The 20616-nt window shown below is 38.0% G+C and overlaps 2 protein-coding genes across 2 annotated transcripts in view; one reads left to right on the top strand and one right to left on the bottom strand.

Annotated features, from left to right (window-relative positions):
- Positions 1-239: 239 nt before the first annotated feature.
- The window catches only part of DSG3 (desmoglein 3), a 46031-nt gene continuing 25654 nt past the window's right edge, over positions 240-20616 (top strand). The window contains exons 1-2 of the mRNA XM_059138972.1: positions 240-328; positions 3390-3525. Coding sequence (XP_058994955.1) covers positions 240-328; positions 3390-3525 — 225 coding nt within the window. The remainder of the gene's footprint in view (positions 329-3389; positions 3526-20616) is intronic.
- The window catches only part of LOC131811012 (proline-rich protein HaeIII subfamily 1-like), a 54631-nt gene continuing 41292 nt past the window's right edge, over positions 7278-20616 (bottom strand). The window contains exon 3 of the mRNA XM_059138998.1: positions 7278-9050. The gene's annotated coding sequence lies outside the window, so the exon portion shown is untranslated. The remainder of the gene's footprint in view (positions 9051-20616) is intronic.

Below are 20616 nucleotides of genomic sequence, written 5' to 3'. Positions count from 1 at the left end.
AGACGCTGAGGCACAAGCTCGTGATTCCTGCTCAGTGGCAATCTGTCATCCTAACCTGACCTCGGGATGGGATTCTCGTCTACGCTGTCCCACTGATGAGCCATGAAACCGTAGGCAAGTCCCTTCCCTCTCCAGACTTCCCAGGAAGTTTCCCGCCTTCCAAATGGAAGTTTCTGGAAAAACGTATGTCCCTGGGTATGGAACTGTATAAACTGTTCCCGCTTAACCAGATAATCCCTATGACACATTACATCTTTCCTGAAATGAGAGTGACCCGAGGCACTCCAGGCATTTTGTTCAAAAACAAATCAGTTGTGGAGGATCCTCTGTGAGTAAAACTCCAGGTATGTAATCCCCAGATATTTTATGGTCAAGCGAGAAAATTAGGGATGAAGCCTCTTGGAGAGCAGTGAAATATAGTTTCCTGAGGATTAAGTCTTCCTAAGGAACCTCCAGAAATCCTTGAGATTTTGTTTCCCTTTCCCAGGGCCCCTCTTCTTGATGGGCAAGGGGGCTTCTGGGGGCTAACCTCAGTGTCTCCACTGCCTCCACCCCACCTTACCAGACATCCATGCTCTAACAGAGTGGCTTTCAATTAAATTTAAATGAGCAGTAAGCAATTTTATTCGTTGGATCTTTTTGTTGGTTTCTTTAGTTGGAGCTTCTTTTCAGAGTAAGAAAACAACGGGGGGATTAGTCTGACAAACAGAGTAAGACACATTTCAGATCTACCTTCTACCCAAAGGTGGTGTATAGAGGGAAAAGAAAGAAGGGGGAAATAATAGAAAGAAAGGAAAGAATGGATTGGTGGCGGGGAGGGAGGGTACCCAAAGAAGCAGGAAGGAGAAGGATGAGAGGGAAAGAGAGGAACAAAAATGGAGAGAGCTCCCTGCACCCAGAGAAACAGTCTGGAGGCCTGGAGGAGGGACATATCCAGAAAGGGGATTCGGAGCCTCTACTGGGCTCACAAGCCCTAAGATGCCCGCTGCACTTTGGAACCAGCTGCACCTGCCCAACCTGCTCTCTGACCTCACCAGGAAGCCCGCCCAAGGCAGAGCAGATAGAGCTCTTGTTCTAGGATAGACAGTCATTTCCTGGTTTGGAGCTGAACCTACTAGTTGCCTGTTCTGCTTCTTATTTTTAATTTGTACTCCATTGCTGCCATTGTTCTCAGGCTAATCCTAAATGCCAACTCAACTTTTATTCAGACCGCTTCTCTGTCCTACCTGACTTGGATTTCTGACTGCTAACATAACATAACAAGAACTTTTGCAGGCACTGAAACTTGCCTGCAACCTACGTGTGACCTGGAATCCCTGAACCTGCTCTTGACTCCCCCAGGACTCTCCGATCTGTTCTTGCAATGCAACATTCAGACGCATGATTCCCAGCCCACATTTTGCTGACTTCCAATCCACTGATCTCATTTTATTTCAACAAATATTTATTGAGTATCGGCCATGAACAGAGTAGGCACTGGGGCTACAGAGAGGAATAAGACATAGTTTGGCCCTTGGGGACGCTACTGAGTAGTAAGAGGGATCGACTCTTAAGCAAATACTTCAGTATAATCCTTAAGAAATCTCTACCCAAGTGCTACATATGGACATGGAGACACAAAGCCCCAGCTAGTCTGGGGGGTCAGATGTGGTACCTGAAGGGCAGGGGATGGATTCTGGATGAAAACGTGTGATTTGAATCTGACAAATCTGTAGATACAGCATATAAGGGATTATAAATACAAGGAGAGGGGGACGAGTTTAACACAAGACTGATACAAAAGTGGGACATTTTGAAGGATAACTGTCTCAGTCCTTTCAACAAGTTGGTGTCATTTTATTTATTTTTCTTAAATATTTTTTTAAAGATTTTTATTTATTTGACAGACAGAGATTATAAGTAGGCAGAGAGGCAGGCAGAGAAAGAGGAGGAAGCAGGCTCCCCATCGAGCAGGCGCAGAGAGCATGATGTGGGGCTCGATCCCAGGACCCTGGGACCATGACCTGAGCTGAAGGCAGAGGCTTTAACCCACTGAGCCACCCAGGCACCCTGCTGGTGTCATTTTAAAAAGGGGGGTGGAGGGTAGTGCTAGAGTGAAATAAATTTAAGGTGGAGTTGTAGTCCCGAGTTAGATCTTAATTTGGAAAAATCACCTGTAAAAGCTTTTTTTTTTTTTTTGCCTACTTGAGGAAATTTGAATATGGACTAAATATTAGAAAAGATAAATGTTTATTGACATGAAAAGGCAGAGACTACATAGGGAAAAAACAAGTGATAAAAGAGCACGTACAGCAGAATCTCCTTTTGGCTAAAACAAAAAAATTGCAGATATGTGATTAGAAAAGTGAGTGGAAGAATTTCAAGCAGGAAAAGAGACTTGTATTTGCCTTCTAGGTATTTACATGTTATGCTAGGAATTTTCTTTTTATCAGGTATTTATTCTCCCAAACACCCTGCAAAGAAAATGAAATTAGCCTCATTTTCCGGATGAGACATGTATTTGAAAGGTGTGACTAGAACTAATCTGTGGGTGATTGAAATGTGGTGCCTTTATTTTCTTTTTGCTTGCTTGTATTTTCTAACTTTCCATAATGTATGTTTACTACTCACGTAATAATCAAAATATCAAGGCAATCAAAAGTAAACCATGTATGTTTACTACTCACATAATAATCAAAAGAAGAAAATGAAAACAAAATAGGCAAATGCAGTAGTTTTCAGCTTTGGTGAACACACATCTCTTTGGGTCCGTGTTTTTAGAGTCACTGGGGTTGTGGGAAAGACCATAAACTTTGAAGACAGGCCGATCTGGTTCAAATCCAGCTACAGCACTTACCAGAATCATCATCTTGAAAGAATTACTGAGTCTTGGTTGTCTGTCTCATCTGCAAAACAGGGTTCATAATATCCTCCTTGCAAAGTGTTTGGTGAAAATAAGTAAATAAATGATGTAAAGAATATACTTCATGCCACAATTAAGTATACAGGGGGTACTCGGTAGATATCAGTTCCCTTGGTCCCTGAAATGAGAAGTGTGTTTGGGTGTTCAATGAGTTTGGAGCTCCAGCCTCCTTAGGGGAGCCCTACTACGTATGAGCCATTCATTCCCCTTCCAGGTCCTCTGCTGCACCTGCCTCTCATCTACTTGGCTTTCTTGCTCAATCTGGAGCCCAGCTAGACATGACATACCAATTCCCTTCATCACTACCTCCTCATCCAATCATTTATCCATCCACTTATTACTGAACAAGTGGCTGTTGAGAGCCAAGCGTGGACCATGTAGAGTAAGGACTCCTGCCCTTTCAAAGCTTGTGGTCTAGACCTTGTGAAGCAGGTGATAACTCTCTTGAACCATGTGTTGCTTCCTGCATTGCTTGTATTAAATTCAGGACTGCCTCGATTTACGATGGAGTCATCCACCTGAAGCCAGTGCCTCAGGGCTCTACCATCTGCCCTTGTGAACCACTGGATAGAGATACTGGCTCACAGCTGACTAGACTCTCCAAGAGTGTCCCCTTGGATCTGGTGATGAGGGCAGCTTCTCCCACTCTCACCTGTTAGGAGCCATCTACCTACTACAGGCCAACCCTATGACCAGGACATCAAGGATCAAGTTTTAAAACCTCTCATGCTTCTAGAAATTTCCAGCAAACCCCAGTGTAATTAGTGACATTACTTTTTTATTAATACTCCTTGCCGAAACAGTAATCCTCAGCCTCCATCTTCAGCATGAAATATGCTATATCTAAAATAATAAAATATGGGGTGCTTGGGTGGCTCAGTGGGTTAAAGTCTCTGCCTTTGGCTCAGGTCATGATCTCAGGGTCCTGGGATTGAGCCCCACATTGGACTCCCTGCATGGCAGGGAGCCTGCTCCCCGCCCCCAGCCAGCCTCCCTGCCTATTTGTGATCTGTCTGTCAAATAAATAAATAAATAAATAAATCTTTAAATAAATAAATAAATAATAAAATAATGCTGCTTGGGTTTTTCATGCAAAGTGCCACAAAAAAATCCATTATTTTGGCCCTATCTTTCCCAGTTCAAGTGCACATCTCTCCCAGTCATACCAGAAAACAGTGCACACCCTTGGTCACTATGCCACACCTTCGGCAGCATGGACACAGTTGATTAATGTGTTTTCAAACCACACTGTTCTTATTTAGGGCAAAACACATGACTCAAAGAAATTCAATAGTTCAGTATTTTATGCTAATTTTGTTACCAGATAAAGCCCTAAAATAATAATTATATATAACTCCTCCTGGTTTTGGCCAGGTTTATCTTTTTCCAAATGGTTTAAACATCAAATTGTAAAATCTCTGTTTTCTCAATAGCTAATGCTTTGAAAGGAAAAATATTAAACGTATAATTAATCAAAATATTTTTAAATGGAATGTTACATATATATTTAGTCTGACATAAATTAACAAATGTAATGTTACAATACATTTTCAGTGCATTTTTTTACACTTCCTCCTCAGCTTAATTACCCTTCCCACCCCTAAACACATAGTAGTGGCATTCTCTTGCTTGAAAACCCATGCTAACAGTGTCATATTGTGCTTCAGGCTTTTCTCTATGTTCAACTAATCATTTATAGTAAAACATACATACACACACACATAGACACACACACATACACGCATATTATACAAAATAATCTATATCTTGCTTTTTTTCACTCAATAGTACCTCATACAACTATCTCTAAGTCAACTGGTATATATAGAATTAATAATTAATTCTTTCTATTTTCTGCAGAATATTCCGTTTTCTGTGTTCTATTTATCTATTCCTAGACCAATACCATATTTGTTAGGATGTTAGAGAACCAATTTTGTCACCTCCTTATATCTAAAGCAATTGAGAAGTAAGGATAGGAGATACACACACAAAAATAAGCACGAGTTTTTATTATTTGTAGTAAAATAGATGTGGATGATGTGGTTGAGATGGACAGCCATAATAAGCACCCTTATATTTATTCCAGAATTAGACTCACCCACCCAGTCACAGACAACCCCCACTACCCGGACCAAAGGACAGAGCCTGCCCCAGAGAGCCTATAGCTAGAAGAAACAGAAAACGTGCCTTCTCAACAGGCTGGCTCCAAAAGAGAAAATCCTGCTGGAAACTGAGGGGTAGGAGCAGTAGGCTGAATCCACTGCCCATAATTCCTTTTCACAAGTTCATTATTCAGACAGTTTGTTCTCCATATAGATGGTTTGTTCCATATAGACTTTAAGATTTTTTTGTAACCTCCTCTGTCTCTATCCCTCCCATAAACTAAGGGTCAAATCTGAGGACTGCATTAAAATTTTTTTTTTCTTTGAGAAACTGACATTTTATAATAGTATTTCTTTTCATCCAGATAACATAATAATATCTTTTTATTTTCCTAGATCTTATTTTATGTCCTTCATTTTTTTAAAAGATTTTATTTATTTGACAGAGAAAGAGCACAAGTAGGCAGAGTGGCAGGCAGAGGGGGAAGGACAAGGGAGCAGGGATCTGATGTAGGGCTCAATCCCAGGACACTGAGATCATGAACTGAGCTGAAGGCAGACGCTTAACCCACTGAGCCACCCAGATGTCCCATTATTTTATGCCCTTCATTAATATTCTTCTGTGCATTTTTAAGAAAGTTACTTCCATATATCTTATAGGTGTTTTTTTTTTTCATTTATTTATTTATTTATTTATTTATTTGACAGACAGAGATCACAAGTAGGCAGAGAGACAGGCAGAGAGAGGGGAAGGGAAGCAGGCTCCCGGCTGAGCAGAGAGCCCAATGCGGGCCTCGATCCCAGGATCCTGGGATCATGACCTGAGCCGAAGGCAGAGGCTTTAACCCACCCCACCCAGACGCCCATATATCTTATAGTTCTTAAATGAGACTGTGAAAGGATTCTTAATCTCGTTTCACTCTGTAGATCCTTACCATTAAGGTAAAAAATAGTTACTGATTTATTCTATAAAAATCCACTTTCAAATTTCTTTTAAAAAAGAAGTGCTATGTGAAAATGCATGTTAGTAAACTTGAAAACTGGAAGACAGAATCTCCTCTCCAAATGTAAATTAACAAAATGTAGCTCTGCAAAAATGGAAAACCTCAACAGACCAACTGAATATTGGGGAGCTTCAGACTAGTGAAATTTGGAGTAACTGGAGATAAATTTCATAAGCTCAAATCACTTCCTTCAAGTGTAGGCTAACCAGCCCAAATTATTAGGAATTGCATCACTTCCAAGTCTAAAGGAATAAAAAGGTGTTTCGAGACTCTGTCAATCCTGACTTTACATGGAAGATTGGCGATTAATGTTAAATCACCAAGTTACACAAGTTAATCGGCATGCACAAACATCTGTAAAATTGCCATTGTGCTTAACACATCAAAAATGAAGCCCAAAGTGACTCATGGATGTGCTGTACTAACAGGGAGAATAGAGTTTTCTCTACCTTTAATCTCTTATTAGGTATAACCTTCCAGAAATGGACCAAATATGTTGCAGCTGTGCCAGTACTGGATCAAAGAATATAAACTCACACTGCAAAGATTGTGCTTTGAGAAATGTTCCGTGTAAAGGCACCCATAGGTATTTTCAGAGGTTTCACTAAAGGAAAGTAAATTGAATGTTGTTCAAAAAAGTTAATGTAAATTGAAATGATGTTCAAAAAATTTAATGTGATACAACATAAAAAATAGAAAAAATTCTATAAGCTAGACATTGTTCTGTATGACATGGATTTATGACCAGTTCAGGTAGGTAATGGATTTGGATCCTCTTCTTAATGTCAGTGAATAGAATAATGGTGTTTACTCAAAGGAAGGCCAATTAGACATGCCCAAAACTGAAGAAAAAAAAAAACATGTTTATGTGTTTGAACGGAAAGTTCAGTGCTCCCCTAAGTACTATGTGAATACAAAACCGACCCCCATGATATGAAAGTTATTCTGCCCCCAATAAGCAGCAGCAAGAAAATAAACTTGAAATTTCTGTTCTCTTTAGTTAATTGTTTCAGAAGGTTTTGTGGCTCCTCATCAGGACACGAATTGTAAAAGGACGGGACAATAAATTTGTATGAGTTTTACAGGTTTGCCAAACTTACCTGGAACTTACTAATCATAAAAGTATCCCTGCATGATGGCTCACTCGGTAAAAAGCTGGTAACACATGAGTCTGGTAGAGAAATGCAGAGTCCCCAAAGAGTAAAGAACAACCAGTTGCTCGTTTTTATTTTTTTTTTAATTTTATTTATTTTATTTGACAGAGAGAGAGAGATCACAAGTAGGCAGAGAGGCAAGCAGAGACGGTGGGGGGGGGGGGGAGTAGGCTCCCTGCTGAGCAGAGAGCCCGAGGCGGGGCTCAATCCGAGGACACTGAGATCATGACCTGAGCCGAAGGCAGCTGCTTAATCCACTGAGCCACCCAGGTGCCTCAGTTGCTCGTTTTTAGAAGCATCCCCTTTCCTTACCACCCAAGAGCTAGTAGTTCTCAACTGCAGTCTTTCCTGAAATCCTTGGAGATCATTTTTTTAAAGTGTTCCATGCCGTTTTCAGATTCCATCTTTCTACAGTTTGGTGTTGGCAGCAAAGCTGGGAGCAGGAAGGCAGTGTATCCATATCCACTGGCAGTCACACCCCGGGTGTGCCACGTGGTTTGAGAAGCTGGTGGGTCATTCCACGTATTTCTTCCCACGGGTGGCGTCGTGGGTTGAAATTTAAATGAAAACAACCACCATTTTTTTCCTCCTTAGGATTTACCAATAAGACCAGCACAATTTGATTACTAGAAAAACAGTAATACTCCCGTGATACTTAAAAATACTTGAGAACATATGTGAAATGTACTATTTATCATCAAAAGGAAGATTAAAATGTATAAATAAAGGGACCGTAATCATAGCAACAGAGTATAGCAAATTACTATTTGACTGCATGTTTGTTTTCTCCTATCTTTTCCTATCCCATCATCATATCACCTGAAATGGTGAAAAGACCAGGATGATGTTAGATCCAGGAAGGATGCCAGGTCCTTGGGATCTAACCAAGGTCCAGAACTTGCTTAGCTCTGAGTCAAATACCTTAGATTACTATACTCGGAATCTTAACTTTATTTCAATTTATTAGAATCCAGTAAATTATTAGCATTTAAATACACATTTAAATCTCTCTCTTTAAAAAGATTTTATTTATTTATTTTAGAGAGAGAGCACAAGTAAGGGGAACAGCAGGCAGAGGGAGAAGCAGGCTCCCTGACATGCAAGGAGTCGATGCGGGACTCGATCACAACACCTGAGCCAAAGCAGGCCCTTCACCGACTGAGCCACCTAGGTGTCCCCACAACATTTAAATCTCTTAACAGAGTTAATTTTTTTTTTCCATAAAGGTACTATTTTCTCATAAAAAAAGCAGAAAAGATTTATCTGTGACAAGCATTATGACTGGCATTTTCTTACACTATCCATGGGAATGAAAATTGGTATAGCCTTTTGGATGACAATCTATTAAGACTTTTAACTGTATGTGCCCTTTGTTCCAGCAGGTAATATCTGTACAAAATTCTTAAAGATATATTCATTTGTTCACTCTGCAAAGTCCTAGGAATATGCTATTAAATGAAACAGACATAATTTCTCCCTGATAGAACTCACAGTCTAAGAAATCCAACTAAGAAAAAGCAGCTGATACATGGTACTAGGCCTGATAGGCAAAGCAAATTGGGATGACTGATAAAGAGATATGAGGAAAAGAGTGCCCAACTGTGGGGAGAAGGTAGTAGAAGCTACCACCTGATGAGTGAGAAGAAGCTAGCCAGGAGAGAAAGAAACCGAGTGAACCTAAGGTAGGAAAGGAGCTGAGGGTTTCTAGAGAACAAAAGAAGACACATATGAGAGGGATGGAGTGTGGGATATGGTTGGAAAGGAAAGCAGAGTCAATCAGGCAGTTCCTTGTAGGCCTTGCCAGGCAGATTTGCTTCTGGTCCAAGCACGCTGGAAGCCATGATCCTTTTACAGGTAGCAGTCAGGGTGCTGAGTGAGAGGTGAACTGGGTGAGAAGAAAAAGGAACAAGAGCTCAGTCATTGTCCATCGCCTGGTCTACATGAGAGATGTTAGGGGTCTGGCTAGTTCCTACCAAGGAGGTAGGAACTACATGGATTCCAAATACACTTTGCAAATAGATCCCAGCTATTCAATTTGATCTCCAGCAAATCACAAGAACCAAATCAAAACGATTCCTAAAGAATAGTGGAGTGAGCACGATGTTCATTTGAAAAATCCCTCCTTCATGCTTATTACCTGACAAAAATACTCCCACAAAGAAGCAATTGCCTAATCAGATTAACTCCAAGCAAAAAGATATTGACCCTGGTCCGCAGTTTATGAAACATTTTTTAGATATGCAGTCACCCATAATCACTCTTCTGAAGTTTGGGCTTCAATCAATATATGGTAAGAATCACACACATCCTTTTAAAGAAATAATCCCAGGAATTTCAGAAACACGGTGGACATGTTACATACCATCTAAGAGCAAATTCGATTAACAGCTCTATTTTCACTAATTATTAAAGTGCAGGCTCTTCTCTGCTGGTGCACAGTTATTAAATTCCCTGACATTTCTGCATGCCTGCAGGTATGATTGTAATGGAAGAGGTCTGATTTCCATGACCTTGAACAACGAAGGGTGATGGGTCACAACTTTTGCAGGTCATTTCAAGATGTATGTGTAATTCTGTTAATGCACGATTTATGAACTAGTATCTTAATTTCATGAATTTGTAGATATTCAAGAACAAATTAAATATCAGAAAGTAGTAATGTCTGACATATAAAATACATTACATACACATTTCCAGTCAAAACAAACAAACCAGTGAAGGCTTGCCAGTGAAGGCAAAGTCTCATTAACATTCTCTACTTGGTGAATAATAGAACTGCTCTAGATAATGAGTGTTTAGAAACATCACAGAAACCTCAGAAGCTACTGCCCAGTTGAATAAATATTCATTCTAATTGCTTTACCTCTTAGGCCATGATTCAGTTTTTAGCGAACTGAGAAATGGTTTCTTTAACTTTTTAAACCTGTGATGTGTCCTCCTATCCAACTGTTATATTTTCAATATGGTGCCTCAGTTGAACCATAACATACACATACTATGAGCTCCCTTCTAATGATTATGATTATTATTATTATTATTATCTTCCTTTTTATTTCAGCCTCTGGAATAACAGTCAGTGTCAAGTTGGGCTTGGGTTTCCAAAGCCATTATTCAGAGTAATAACATAATCATGTGACGGAAACCCCTGGAAAATGTTCCCTTCTTTCCTTTTCACAAACAAATGAAATGGCAAGAGAAAACCCTTCTTAGTCTGAAGGTATTATGCAAATGCAGTCCCCAGCTGAAGTAACCACCACTCCCTTCCCAACACTATGCAAATCAGGCCCCAACAACATATTTTATTACTTTCTTGAGGTCCCAAATCTCCAAACAAAAAAAAAAAGTTGTTGGCTTAAATCATTGTCAAGAGCACATGTAAGATCAGAGAGCACCACTTGCCTGTAGAATGCACAATGGGACTTGTCATGGATTTCTCCAGTCCTCCTTGACTGGGACATATGTGGAGCCTACATTGGCTGCAATGGGCCAAGTCTGGTATATTACTTCCTACAAGGATGTCCACAGTTTTTAGAAACCACGTGTAACTGGTATTTTAACCTGTACCTGGTATTTTAAAGTTCTAAAGTAAAACACTTCCTTATCTCTGAAGAAGGAGTGGAAGCCCCTAATTAATTAAAGTTGTCAAAGAACTGGAATTTTAGAAAGGGTAAATCAGAACAAAGTCAGTCGTATCTAGAATCTAGATTCAGTGCAACTTATGGGTATGCCCAGGAATATCATAACTCACTGCTATCATCTTTTTAATCTCTTTTATCTTTATTAAGATTTTATTTATTTATTTGAGAGAGACAGAGCCTAAGCAGGGGAAGGAAGCAGAGGGAGAGGAAGAAGCAGACTCCCTGCTGAGTCCCTAACCCAAGACTCTAAGATCAAGACCTGAGCCAAAAGCTAACTGACTGAGCCACCTAGGCACCCCTCTTTTGTCTTGAGTACAATATTTTGAAGGATTACAGGATGTTAAATTATGGAAAAGGAAAGAATTCATTAAGTCTTGCTCTTCTTTCCTGCCCCGAAGTTTACAGTGTTATTCATAAAAGGCTCCGCTCAACTCTTCATTGTACCACGAAAGCGGTCACTTATAATGCATAAACGGGCATGTCTATGTTCCAATAAAACTTATCTGCACAAACTTTATTACAAAAACATTTTTCTGGAGGTGGATGGTGGTGATGTTTGCACAGCAATATGAGCATACCACTAATGCCATTCAGTCTTACACTTAAAAATGGTTAAAATAGTCAATTTTGTTATGCATATTTCACCACAATTGTTTTTAAAACCACAAGATTTTGTCCACCCCCCCTAACTTTCAGATTACAAAATCCTTTCTGTCTAAAATACTCTGTGATTCATCAAAAAACTAATGATGTACTATGTGTTGACTAATTGAATTCAAATTTTAAAAATTCAAAAATAAAATAAAATAAAACACTCTGTGATTAAATGGTTTTCCTGAAACTAAAAAGCTTCCAAAACCTGATGCATAAATACTTATAAAGATAAAATTGTTCTTCTATCAAAGAAAAATTTCTTTAAATACTCTGGAATGTTTAAAAGTGTTTTTAACTCTAGTGTTAAAAGCAAACTAAAGTGGTGTTAGTAGATTTTCCCCCATCCTCTAACTTGAGTTGGCAACCACATATTTAGAAGTGCATAAATATATGACAGCAAGGTGGTTGACTTCTCCAGAGGAAATGTTTTGACTAATTAAAAGTGCACAAAGATAACCTTCTTCACTAGGCAACCTATCATTGAACAAACTTATAAATGAAAAGGAATACAAGAGGAAAGATGTCATCTGATTATTATCAGGGATCTGGTTTTGCAATGCATTATTTATATATTTCAAATATCCAAGGCACTAGGTAACTGTTTACTACAATTTTATTCCTAATTATTTTCAATTATTTCTACTTTTCCCCCCCAAAATCTGTATTAATAATTGCTTAATGTGATGATTTTCTTCTCCAAATTTGAATTACTTTCAATAAAATATATCATTACTTCACACTGACATTTCGCTTAACTGTCAATCCGCCCACATATACTTAGACTAAAAACAAATGCTCTTCTACAAGTTAGGTTTTGGGGGATTTTTGTATGTTTTGTTTTGCTTTTCAGTTTTTAATTGTAACCCTGAAGAAAAGCCAACTAGATTCTTTTTCAGGGTAGTCAGGACAAGCTTTTGCACTTCCACACAATGATGAATTTATTATTCATCTGGGACCTTCCTATTAAACCTGTCTTCAGCCTGTGAACTTTTCTTTCAGCCTCCAACAAAGGATTTCATTGCTTTTGGAATTGAGGTGTGTCTAAGTTTTTACCTGGGAGCAAAAGTGATGCAAGCGTTTCTGGTAAAACCAATCCTTGGTTTAGGGTGGGGAGGAGCTGCATAACAGACCATCTGTAAACTCCAGAAAGCAGAGACGCGACCGAAAAGCTTTTCTTAGACATCATATGCAGACAGTTGGAAGGACTGAAGCAGCAGCTTCCTTGGATTTGTCCACCAGGGAAGTCAGAGAAAATGACTTGGTTCCTTTTCAGAACACCAGGGGCTCTGGCCATTTTAATGGTAAGTCCATTTTTTTCTTTTTTTCAAATAATTCCAATTTTTCCCTGCTCCTTTCCGTGTTTTTTAATACTAGATTGCTGAATCCCTCTTATAAGTTCTAAAAGGAGTGAAATGGAAATAAACATTTTAGAATAAAACCATAAAGGTTACCAATTTCCGCTTTTTGGTGGTTTTTAATGTACTTTACATAGAAAAATAAATCAGAGAAGTAGAATTTGAAAGTTGATACTTAACATTTCTTTGGTTAATGAATTTAGTAATCTTGATCTTAGATCTATTATCCACAACATCCTCACTTTCTTCAAAGTAATGTTTTTATCCATCTTTCCAATACACAAACTAAAACACATGAAAGAGAGCCAGGTCTATTTTCCAAGGTTACATATCTCTTAAGCATACGGCTAAGAAGTGTACGTGCCTGGTCTTGATACCTGACGTGTTTTTAAAATAGACCGTTGAATTAAAATCAAAGCAATGTTTGACTCTAGCAAAGTTGAAAGGGGTATTAAGAAAACTATGTTTCGCCATTATGTGCAAAAAATATCCTGACTTTGCGGGGAAAAGACATAAAACATTTTAGAAGCCATTTTTTTTTTTCAGAAGCATAATACTTCTGTTGGTTGAGAAAGATGTATACCATGTTACCTAAAAGAGAAGTGAGATCTGAAGCGCAAAGCACCAGTCTTTATGTCACAGACTAGTTTGTTCCTTAACTATGCTGTTTTAGTGAAGAAAAAAAAGGCCACAATTTTATCAGTTACATTAGGATATCAAAGTAGTGACATATACCATAAATTAATATTAAAGAAAATTCCTAATACTAATTCTCACTTCATAATAAACCGAATTGTCCAAGGCCCCAGTTTCCCTCACCTCCCCATCTCAAAAAGTTGAGATGATAATTGGACTTCAAGAAGTTGCAGAGAAATAGATCTTTAGAAAGAACTTTCTAAAAATTAAAGGTGTCCAAAATTAGAATAGGCTGCCTTATGAGCGGGAGTTTCCCAGCTTTCCCTTTTAGGACAATGTCCAAGCAGAAAATTGTTATTGTCCCTTCTTTTAGAGTCTATTTTTTTAAGTCCTTTTTTTTTTTTTAAGATTTTATTTATTTACTTGACACAGAGAGAGAGAGAGAGAGAGAGCAAGCAGGAGGAAGCAGAGGGAGAGGGAGAAGCAGGCTCTCTGAGGGAGCCCGATACAGGGCTCAATCCCACAGCCCCAGGAGCATGACCTGAGCCGAAAGCAGATGCTTAACTGACTGAGCCACCCAGGCACCTCAATGTTAGAGTCTATTTTTGTTATAACAATGGAACAAATTGTTTTGGTTCTCCAAGGAGTCTGACCCAAGAATGTTGTAAAGAGAAATGAGACAGCTGTATTATGTTCCTACCTTTCCAAATGGTCATTTCTAGACTAAACCTCAGGTAGCCTGATAATCTCCATGTTCAAACCAATGACCAACTCAGGAAGCTATAGGAAAAGTGGCAGGGGTGCCAGAAGGTGTCACAAGAACACAGAATTGGATGACCACAAGTGTAGGGGAGCTCTTTTCCCTGCGTTGACATAAACCATTCTCAAAAATCCCTCTAGTCCTAAAATAACAGTAAAATTGTTATATTAAGGGGTGTTCCATTCATCTTTATATTCCTAATGGCTCCTATAATATCTCTCTTACAGTGGACACACATTGTTTGAAAAATAGATAGATGAACATTTAAATGAGGCCTCTAAACTGTAGCCTCCCAGAGTGCCTCTATAATGCTGGTCATGAAGGAAACTATGAAAAGTAAAACATTTTCTTCCCCTTAGAAAAATTTTACACACACACACACACACACACACACACACACACAACCTATTTAAACAACACTATAACTTCATACGTAATTATTAAATTGAATAGTCTAGACCTGCTCTGTCCAATATGGCAGCCAGTGGACACATGTAGCTAATAACCACTTAAAATGTGGTTGTCTGAACTGAGATGTGCTGTTAAATGTAAAACACCCAACATATTTGAAGACTTTGTATGAGAAAAAGAATGTAAAATGTCAACTTTTATATTGAATACAATTAAAAATTACAGTATTTTAGATATATTAGATAAAAGATATATTGCTAAAATTAGTTTCACCCTTTTAAGCTTTTTAAATATATGAATATTTAGGGACATCTGGGTGGCTCAGTTGGTTAAGTATGCACACTTGGCTCTCAGGTCATGATCCCAGGGTCCTGGGATTGAGTCCTGCATCGGGCTTGCTGCTCAGTGGAAAGCCTGCTCTCCCTCTCTGCCACTCTCCCTGCTCACTCTCTCTCTGACAAATAAGACCTTTAACAACAAATAAATAAATATTAGAACATTTAAAATTGTATATTTAGCTCATATTTGTGTTCTTATTAAATTTCTATCAGTCAGAGCTTGTCTTTTATTAATGCTGTTAGTGGAATGCTGTATCAGTCAAGAGTGAGGTCAGCAAACAAGGTTCCATGGACTAGGTGAGATCTGAGCTGTTTTTTGAATAGTATAGATGGGCCAAAGGGGGATATCCTATACCCTTAGTTGTCAGACCAGCAGGAGCAAAGGAATTACAGCATTTACCTAGGGGCAATGGACATACTGGTTTGGCTAGAATGACAGTATGCATTGGACATGAATTGGAAAGGTAAATGAGGGTCAGATTGAAAGTCCACTCAGTGAAGCTTAATGGAATCCATTTAGAAGTGGGGAGCCACCCCACGTTTTGAAATAGTGTGGTAAGAGGAAAAAAAACAAGTTTTTCAAAGCACTGTGGAGTGGGACTGCCCATCTTTTGTTGTTGAAGAGTGAGGTCTAGAAGTGGGAAGACATATTTGGAAGGCTGAATTAATTCCACCATCCTATGACCGTAGAAGATTGCCTAGAGAAGTGAGATAGGATAGCAAAGTCATGGGCTTCAGTCTATGCCTGTAATGACTGACTCACTTTAGGCTTTGTTCCCTCAATTGTCATATGACAATAATCACAGTCCTCTGCCACAGTAAGAATAAAGCAACAGCATGGATGTTGGGGCACCGTTGGTTTCACCCAGGTCATGATCTCAGGGTTCATGAGATCAAGCTCTGCATCTGGGTCCCCACTCAGCAGGGAGTCTGCTTCTCTCCCTCTCCCCTGGCCCCTCCCCATGCTCCCATTCTCTCTCTCTCTCTCTCTCAAATAAATAAATATGTCACTTATTTTAAAAAAGCAGCAAAATGTGCAAACAACTGCTCTGGAAAATACAAAGTGCTTTGTGAGACTCCTATCATTTGCAATGTTTACAATTAGTAACACAAGTGATTCTTGATAACTTCCTAAAAGACTGCCTTACTATTTTAAATAACCCCCAACACCAGTTTTAGTAAGTCAAGAGAGGACCTCGATTTTTCTTGAGTGAAAGAGCACATCAAACTATATCTTACATTCTTGTAATAGTGGGTATGAGAAAATAACATTTTCAAACTTGGAGCATTACTCAAAATTTCATCTGTCCAGTCTTCTAATTATTTGAGAGGTGAAGGCATGGGGAACACCTGCCTATAGTCAAAGAAAAACGTAATCATTATCAGCTTCCTGTGCATGTTTGATCCATTTCTCAAACAGAAAATAAACACTTGGGGGCAAAATTTATGATTGAAAATACTTAGCTTCAGAGATTTAACCTTTTATTTATTTTTTTAAAGATTTTATTTATTTATTTGACAGATCACAAGTAGGCAGAGAGGGAGGCAGAGAGAGAGAGAAGCAGGCTCCCTGCTGAGTAGAGAGCCCGATGTGGGGCTCTATCCCAGGATCCTGGGATCATGACCTGAGCCAAAGGCAGAGGCTCTAACCCACTGAGCCATCCAGGTGCCCTGAGATTTAACCTTTTAAAAATAATGTCTATCTTCAAGGGAGACCACTGTTCAGTGTTTTATAGTCCACAAAACCTGCAACACAGTTTGTCATCTAAAACATCTATTAGCATCTGGACAAAAAGCTATTTAATTCCATGCCACTATATTATGTAAAACTTTACTCAATACAAAGCTAATAGTGATGCTGGAAATCCAAAGATTTTTAAAGCACAAAGTTTTAAAGAAATTAGTAGTGTTGGTGCTGGAAAAAAGAGAGTCATTTAAATATCAAGTTTGGCATTAGAATGTGTTCTAAACATAGCACAACTATTTTCAACCACCTTCTTCTATAGAACATACTAAAAGTAAAATTTTAGAAAGATTATTGTAAATAAATGGTCCAATTTTTTTCTACTGAAATGTAATAGACATACAATATACTACTAGCTTTGGGTGTACCTCATAGTAATTCAATATTTTTATGCATCACAAAATGATCTCCATGATGAGTCTTAGTACCATATGAAGTTGTTACAACATCATTGACTATATTCCTTATGCTATACATTATATTCCTATGACTTATTTATTTTATAGCTGGAAGTCTATACCTCTTAATATCCTTCACCTATTTCACCTGTCCTCCAACCCCTCATCTCTCTAGTCATCAACAGGTTGTTTTCTGTATCTATGTTTCTTTTCAGTTTTATTTTGTCTGCTTATTTGTTTTGCTTTTTAGATTCCACATATAAGTGAAATCACATGGTATTTTTCTTTCTCTGTCTGACTTATTTCACTTAGCATAATACCTTTTGGTCCATCCCTATTGTCACAAATAGCAAGATTTCATTCTTTTTTATGGCTGAAATCAGGGAGTATGATATCCTTTATATATATATCTACATATATACACATATATATGTATATATCACATCTTCTTTATCTATTCATCTATTGAGAGACACTTAGGTTGATTCCATATCTTGGTTACTGTAAATAATGCTGCAATGATTATAGAGGTGCATTTATTTCTTTGAGTTTATGTTTTCTTCTTCCTTGGATAAATATACAGAAATGGAATTACTGATCATATAGTAATAGTTCTATTTTTAATTTTTTGAGAAATGTCCACACTGTTTTCCATAGTAGTTGTACCAATTTATATGCCCACCAGCATGAGAGTTTCCTTTTCCCCCACACCTTTGTCAACTCTTGTCATTTTTTGTCTTTTTGTTTATAGCCAGTCTGTTGTGTGTGAGGTATGAGATGGTATCTCATGCATTTCCCGGATGATTAGTGATTTTAGTATCTTTTCATGCCTCTTGGCTATCCGGATGTCTTTTTAGAAAATGTCTATTCAAATCTTCTGTGTGTTTTTTAATTGGGTTTTTTCTTATACTAAGTTGCCTGAGTTCTTTATATATTTTTTATATTAACCCCTTATCAGATACATGACTTGCAAATGTCTTCCTGCATCCAGTAGGCTAACTTTTTGTTTCATTGGTGGTTTCCTTTGCTGTGCAAAAGCTTTTTAGTTTGATGTAGTCCCACTTATCTTAGTTTTTGTTGCCCTGGCCTGAGGAGACTGCTCCAAAGAAATATTACAAAGAGCAATGTCAAAGAGCTCACTCCCTTTGTTTTCTTTTAGGAGTTCTGTGTTTTCAGTTCTCACATTCAAGTCTTTAATCCATTTGAATTTATTTTTGTATATGGTGTAAATTGGTGGTCCAGTTTCATTCTTTTGCATATAGCTGTCCAATTTGCCCCACACCATTTATGAAAGAGACTGTCTTTTCCACACTGTATATTCTTGCCTCTTCATTACGGATTAATTGACCATAAATGTGTGGGTTTGTTTCTGGGCTCTATTCTATTTGATCTATGTGTCTGTTTTCATGCTCCTACCATACTGTTTACTGTAGTATGGTAAGACAGTTTGAAATCAGGGAGTAAGATACCTCCAGCTTCGTTCTTCTTTCTCAAGATTGCTTTGGCTATTTGGAGTCTTTTTGTGGTTCCCTACAAATTCCAGGATTCTTTGCTCTAGTTCTGTGGAAAAGGCAATGGCCCAAATTTTTAACAGAAGGAAAATCTTTGAGGTATCTTTCCTTCTCTTGATCAATGAAACAATCTAGTTTCCAGTGCTAATAAATACATGGAAATAAATTTGCTCCTGAACCTCTCCAAAAGTTAAGATTCTAAATTCAGAATAAACTTGCCAAGCAATTCTGGCCAGTCCTGCCTGACTTGAGCAAATGTCAGGAAAGATGTAATTACATCTACCAATTATCACTCTCACTTGCTTAATACCTGAAACTGGTTTTCATTTGGAGCCAGAACACTTAGTGTCCCGTGTGGTTTCTCATAAAACACTTAGCCTTTGGCTCTTCCTTTCTGGTTAAGATAGCCTAAGGTAAGGGCTTGTTTTGGGAAGTTCATTACAAGAAAATTATATGGACAACTGGTTACTATCCATAATTATACTATGAATAATTGAATCCATCTAATATGCACATTTTTCTTACATGGCCACTGCACTGTTGGCTAGGCTAAACACTGCACAACTCCAGGAGACACATTCACATAAACTACAATGTGAACAGTACCCCCCTGAAATTGTGCAAGGGGGAACCCACACAGTTGTATAGTGGAACACTGGTTCTTGATTCTTCCCGATGCTCAAAAAGAGAAATTCCAGTGTAGTTAACATACAGTGTCCTATTAGTTTCAGTTGTACAATATATGATTCAACAATTCTACACATTACTCAGCGCTCATCATGTCATGGTAAGTGTACACTTTAATCCCCATCACCTATTTCACCCTCCACCCCACCCACTCCCCTCTGGTAACCATCAGTTTGTTCTCTATAGTGAGGAGTCTGTTCTTTGTTTTCTTTCTCTCTCTCTCTCCCTCTTTCTCTTTTCCCTTTGCCCACTCATTTATTTAAAAAGAAACACTCTTTTCTATCTTGACGTGAATAATAATAATAAAAGGTCACTTCATAGTAAAGTGGTTCTCTTACATCTTTTTTTTTTTTTAAGATTTTATTTATTTATTTGATAGAGATCACAAGTAATCAGAGAGGCAGGCAGAAAGGAGGAAGGAGGCTCACTGCTGAGCAGAGAGCCTGGTGCGGGGTTTGATCCAGGACCCTGAAGCCATGACCGGAGCTGAAAGCAGAGGTTTTAACCCACTAAGCCACCCAGGTGCCCCATCTCTTACACCTTTTAAAAAAAATTTGTTGACAGTGCTCGCTTTGGCAGCACATACATTAAAGTCTGATGAAAGAAATGATTGATACTTGGTAAGCACTTACTGTGGACTAGTGCTCTCATCTATGTGCTTTAGACTTACTAATTCATTTAATCCTCAAAACAAATACATAAAGTAAGTAGAATTATTATCTCTATTTTACAGATGAGGAAATTGAAAGATTAAGTAATGTTCCCAAGTTATACAACCAGTAAATGTTGAGACTGGGATTTAAATTCAAGATTCAAGATTTGGTGTCCAGTTTCATATTACTACACTTGACTGTTTCCTACACAGCATTCAAAATAAGTATGTGAGAATATCCAGTTTGTTGAGAATATCTAGTATTTGTTTTTCTTAGCATCTCTACCATGAGATGAGGCTTAACTTTTTAAATTGAGTTTACTCTTAAATCAGCTATTGAAAATTAAATTGTCTAAAATTAAATTTTAATCTCTAAGTAATTAAACATATGTCTTTTTTTTCAATTATGGGTTTGTCCTGATAAATACAAAGCTTATTAGAATGTTCTGGGGGTTTTACATTTTAAGTTTAAAAGGTCTATAAATATGTATGTATATATATAGAGTACATACACATACATATATGCTGTGAGATATAAAAGACAGACTGCTCATATTTTCTGCATTATACATATGAAATGTATTCTTCAAACATGTATTGAATGACCTCTATGATTGAACTCATTAATAATCACTGTATCTAACCAATTATAAAAATAATATCACCA

This window comes from Mustela lutreola, chromosome 11, assembly GCF_030435805.1.
Source record: "Mustela lutreola isolate mMusLut2 chromosome 11, mMusLut2.pri, whole genome shotgun sequence".
Lineage (NCBI taxonomy): Eukaryota > Metazoa > Chordata > Mammalia > Carnivora > Mustelidae > Mustela > Mustela lutreola.
Note: the sequence above shows the minus strand (reverse complement) of the source record. Positions and strands in the feature narration are given on the sequence as shown.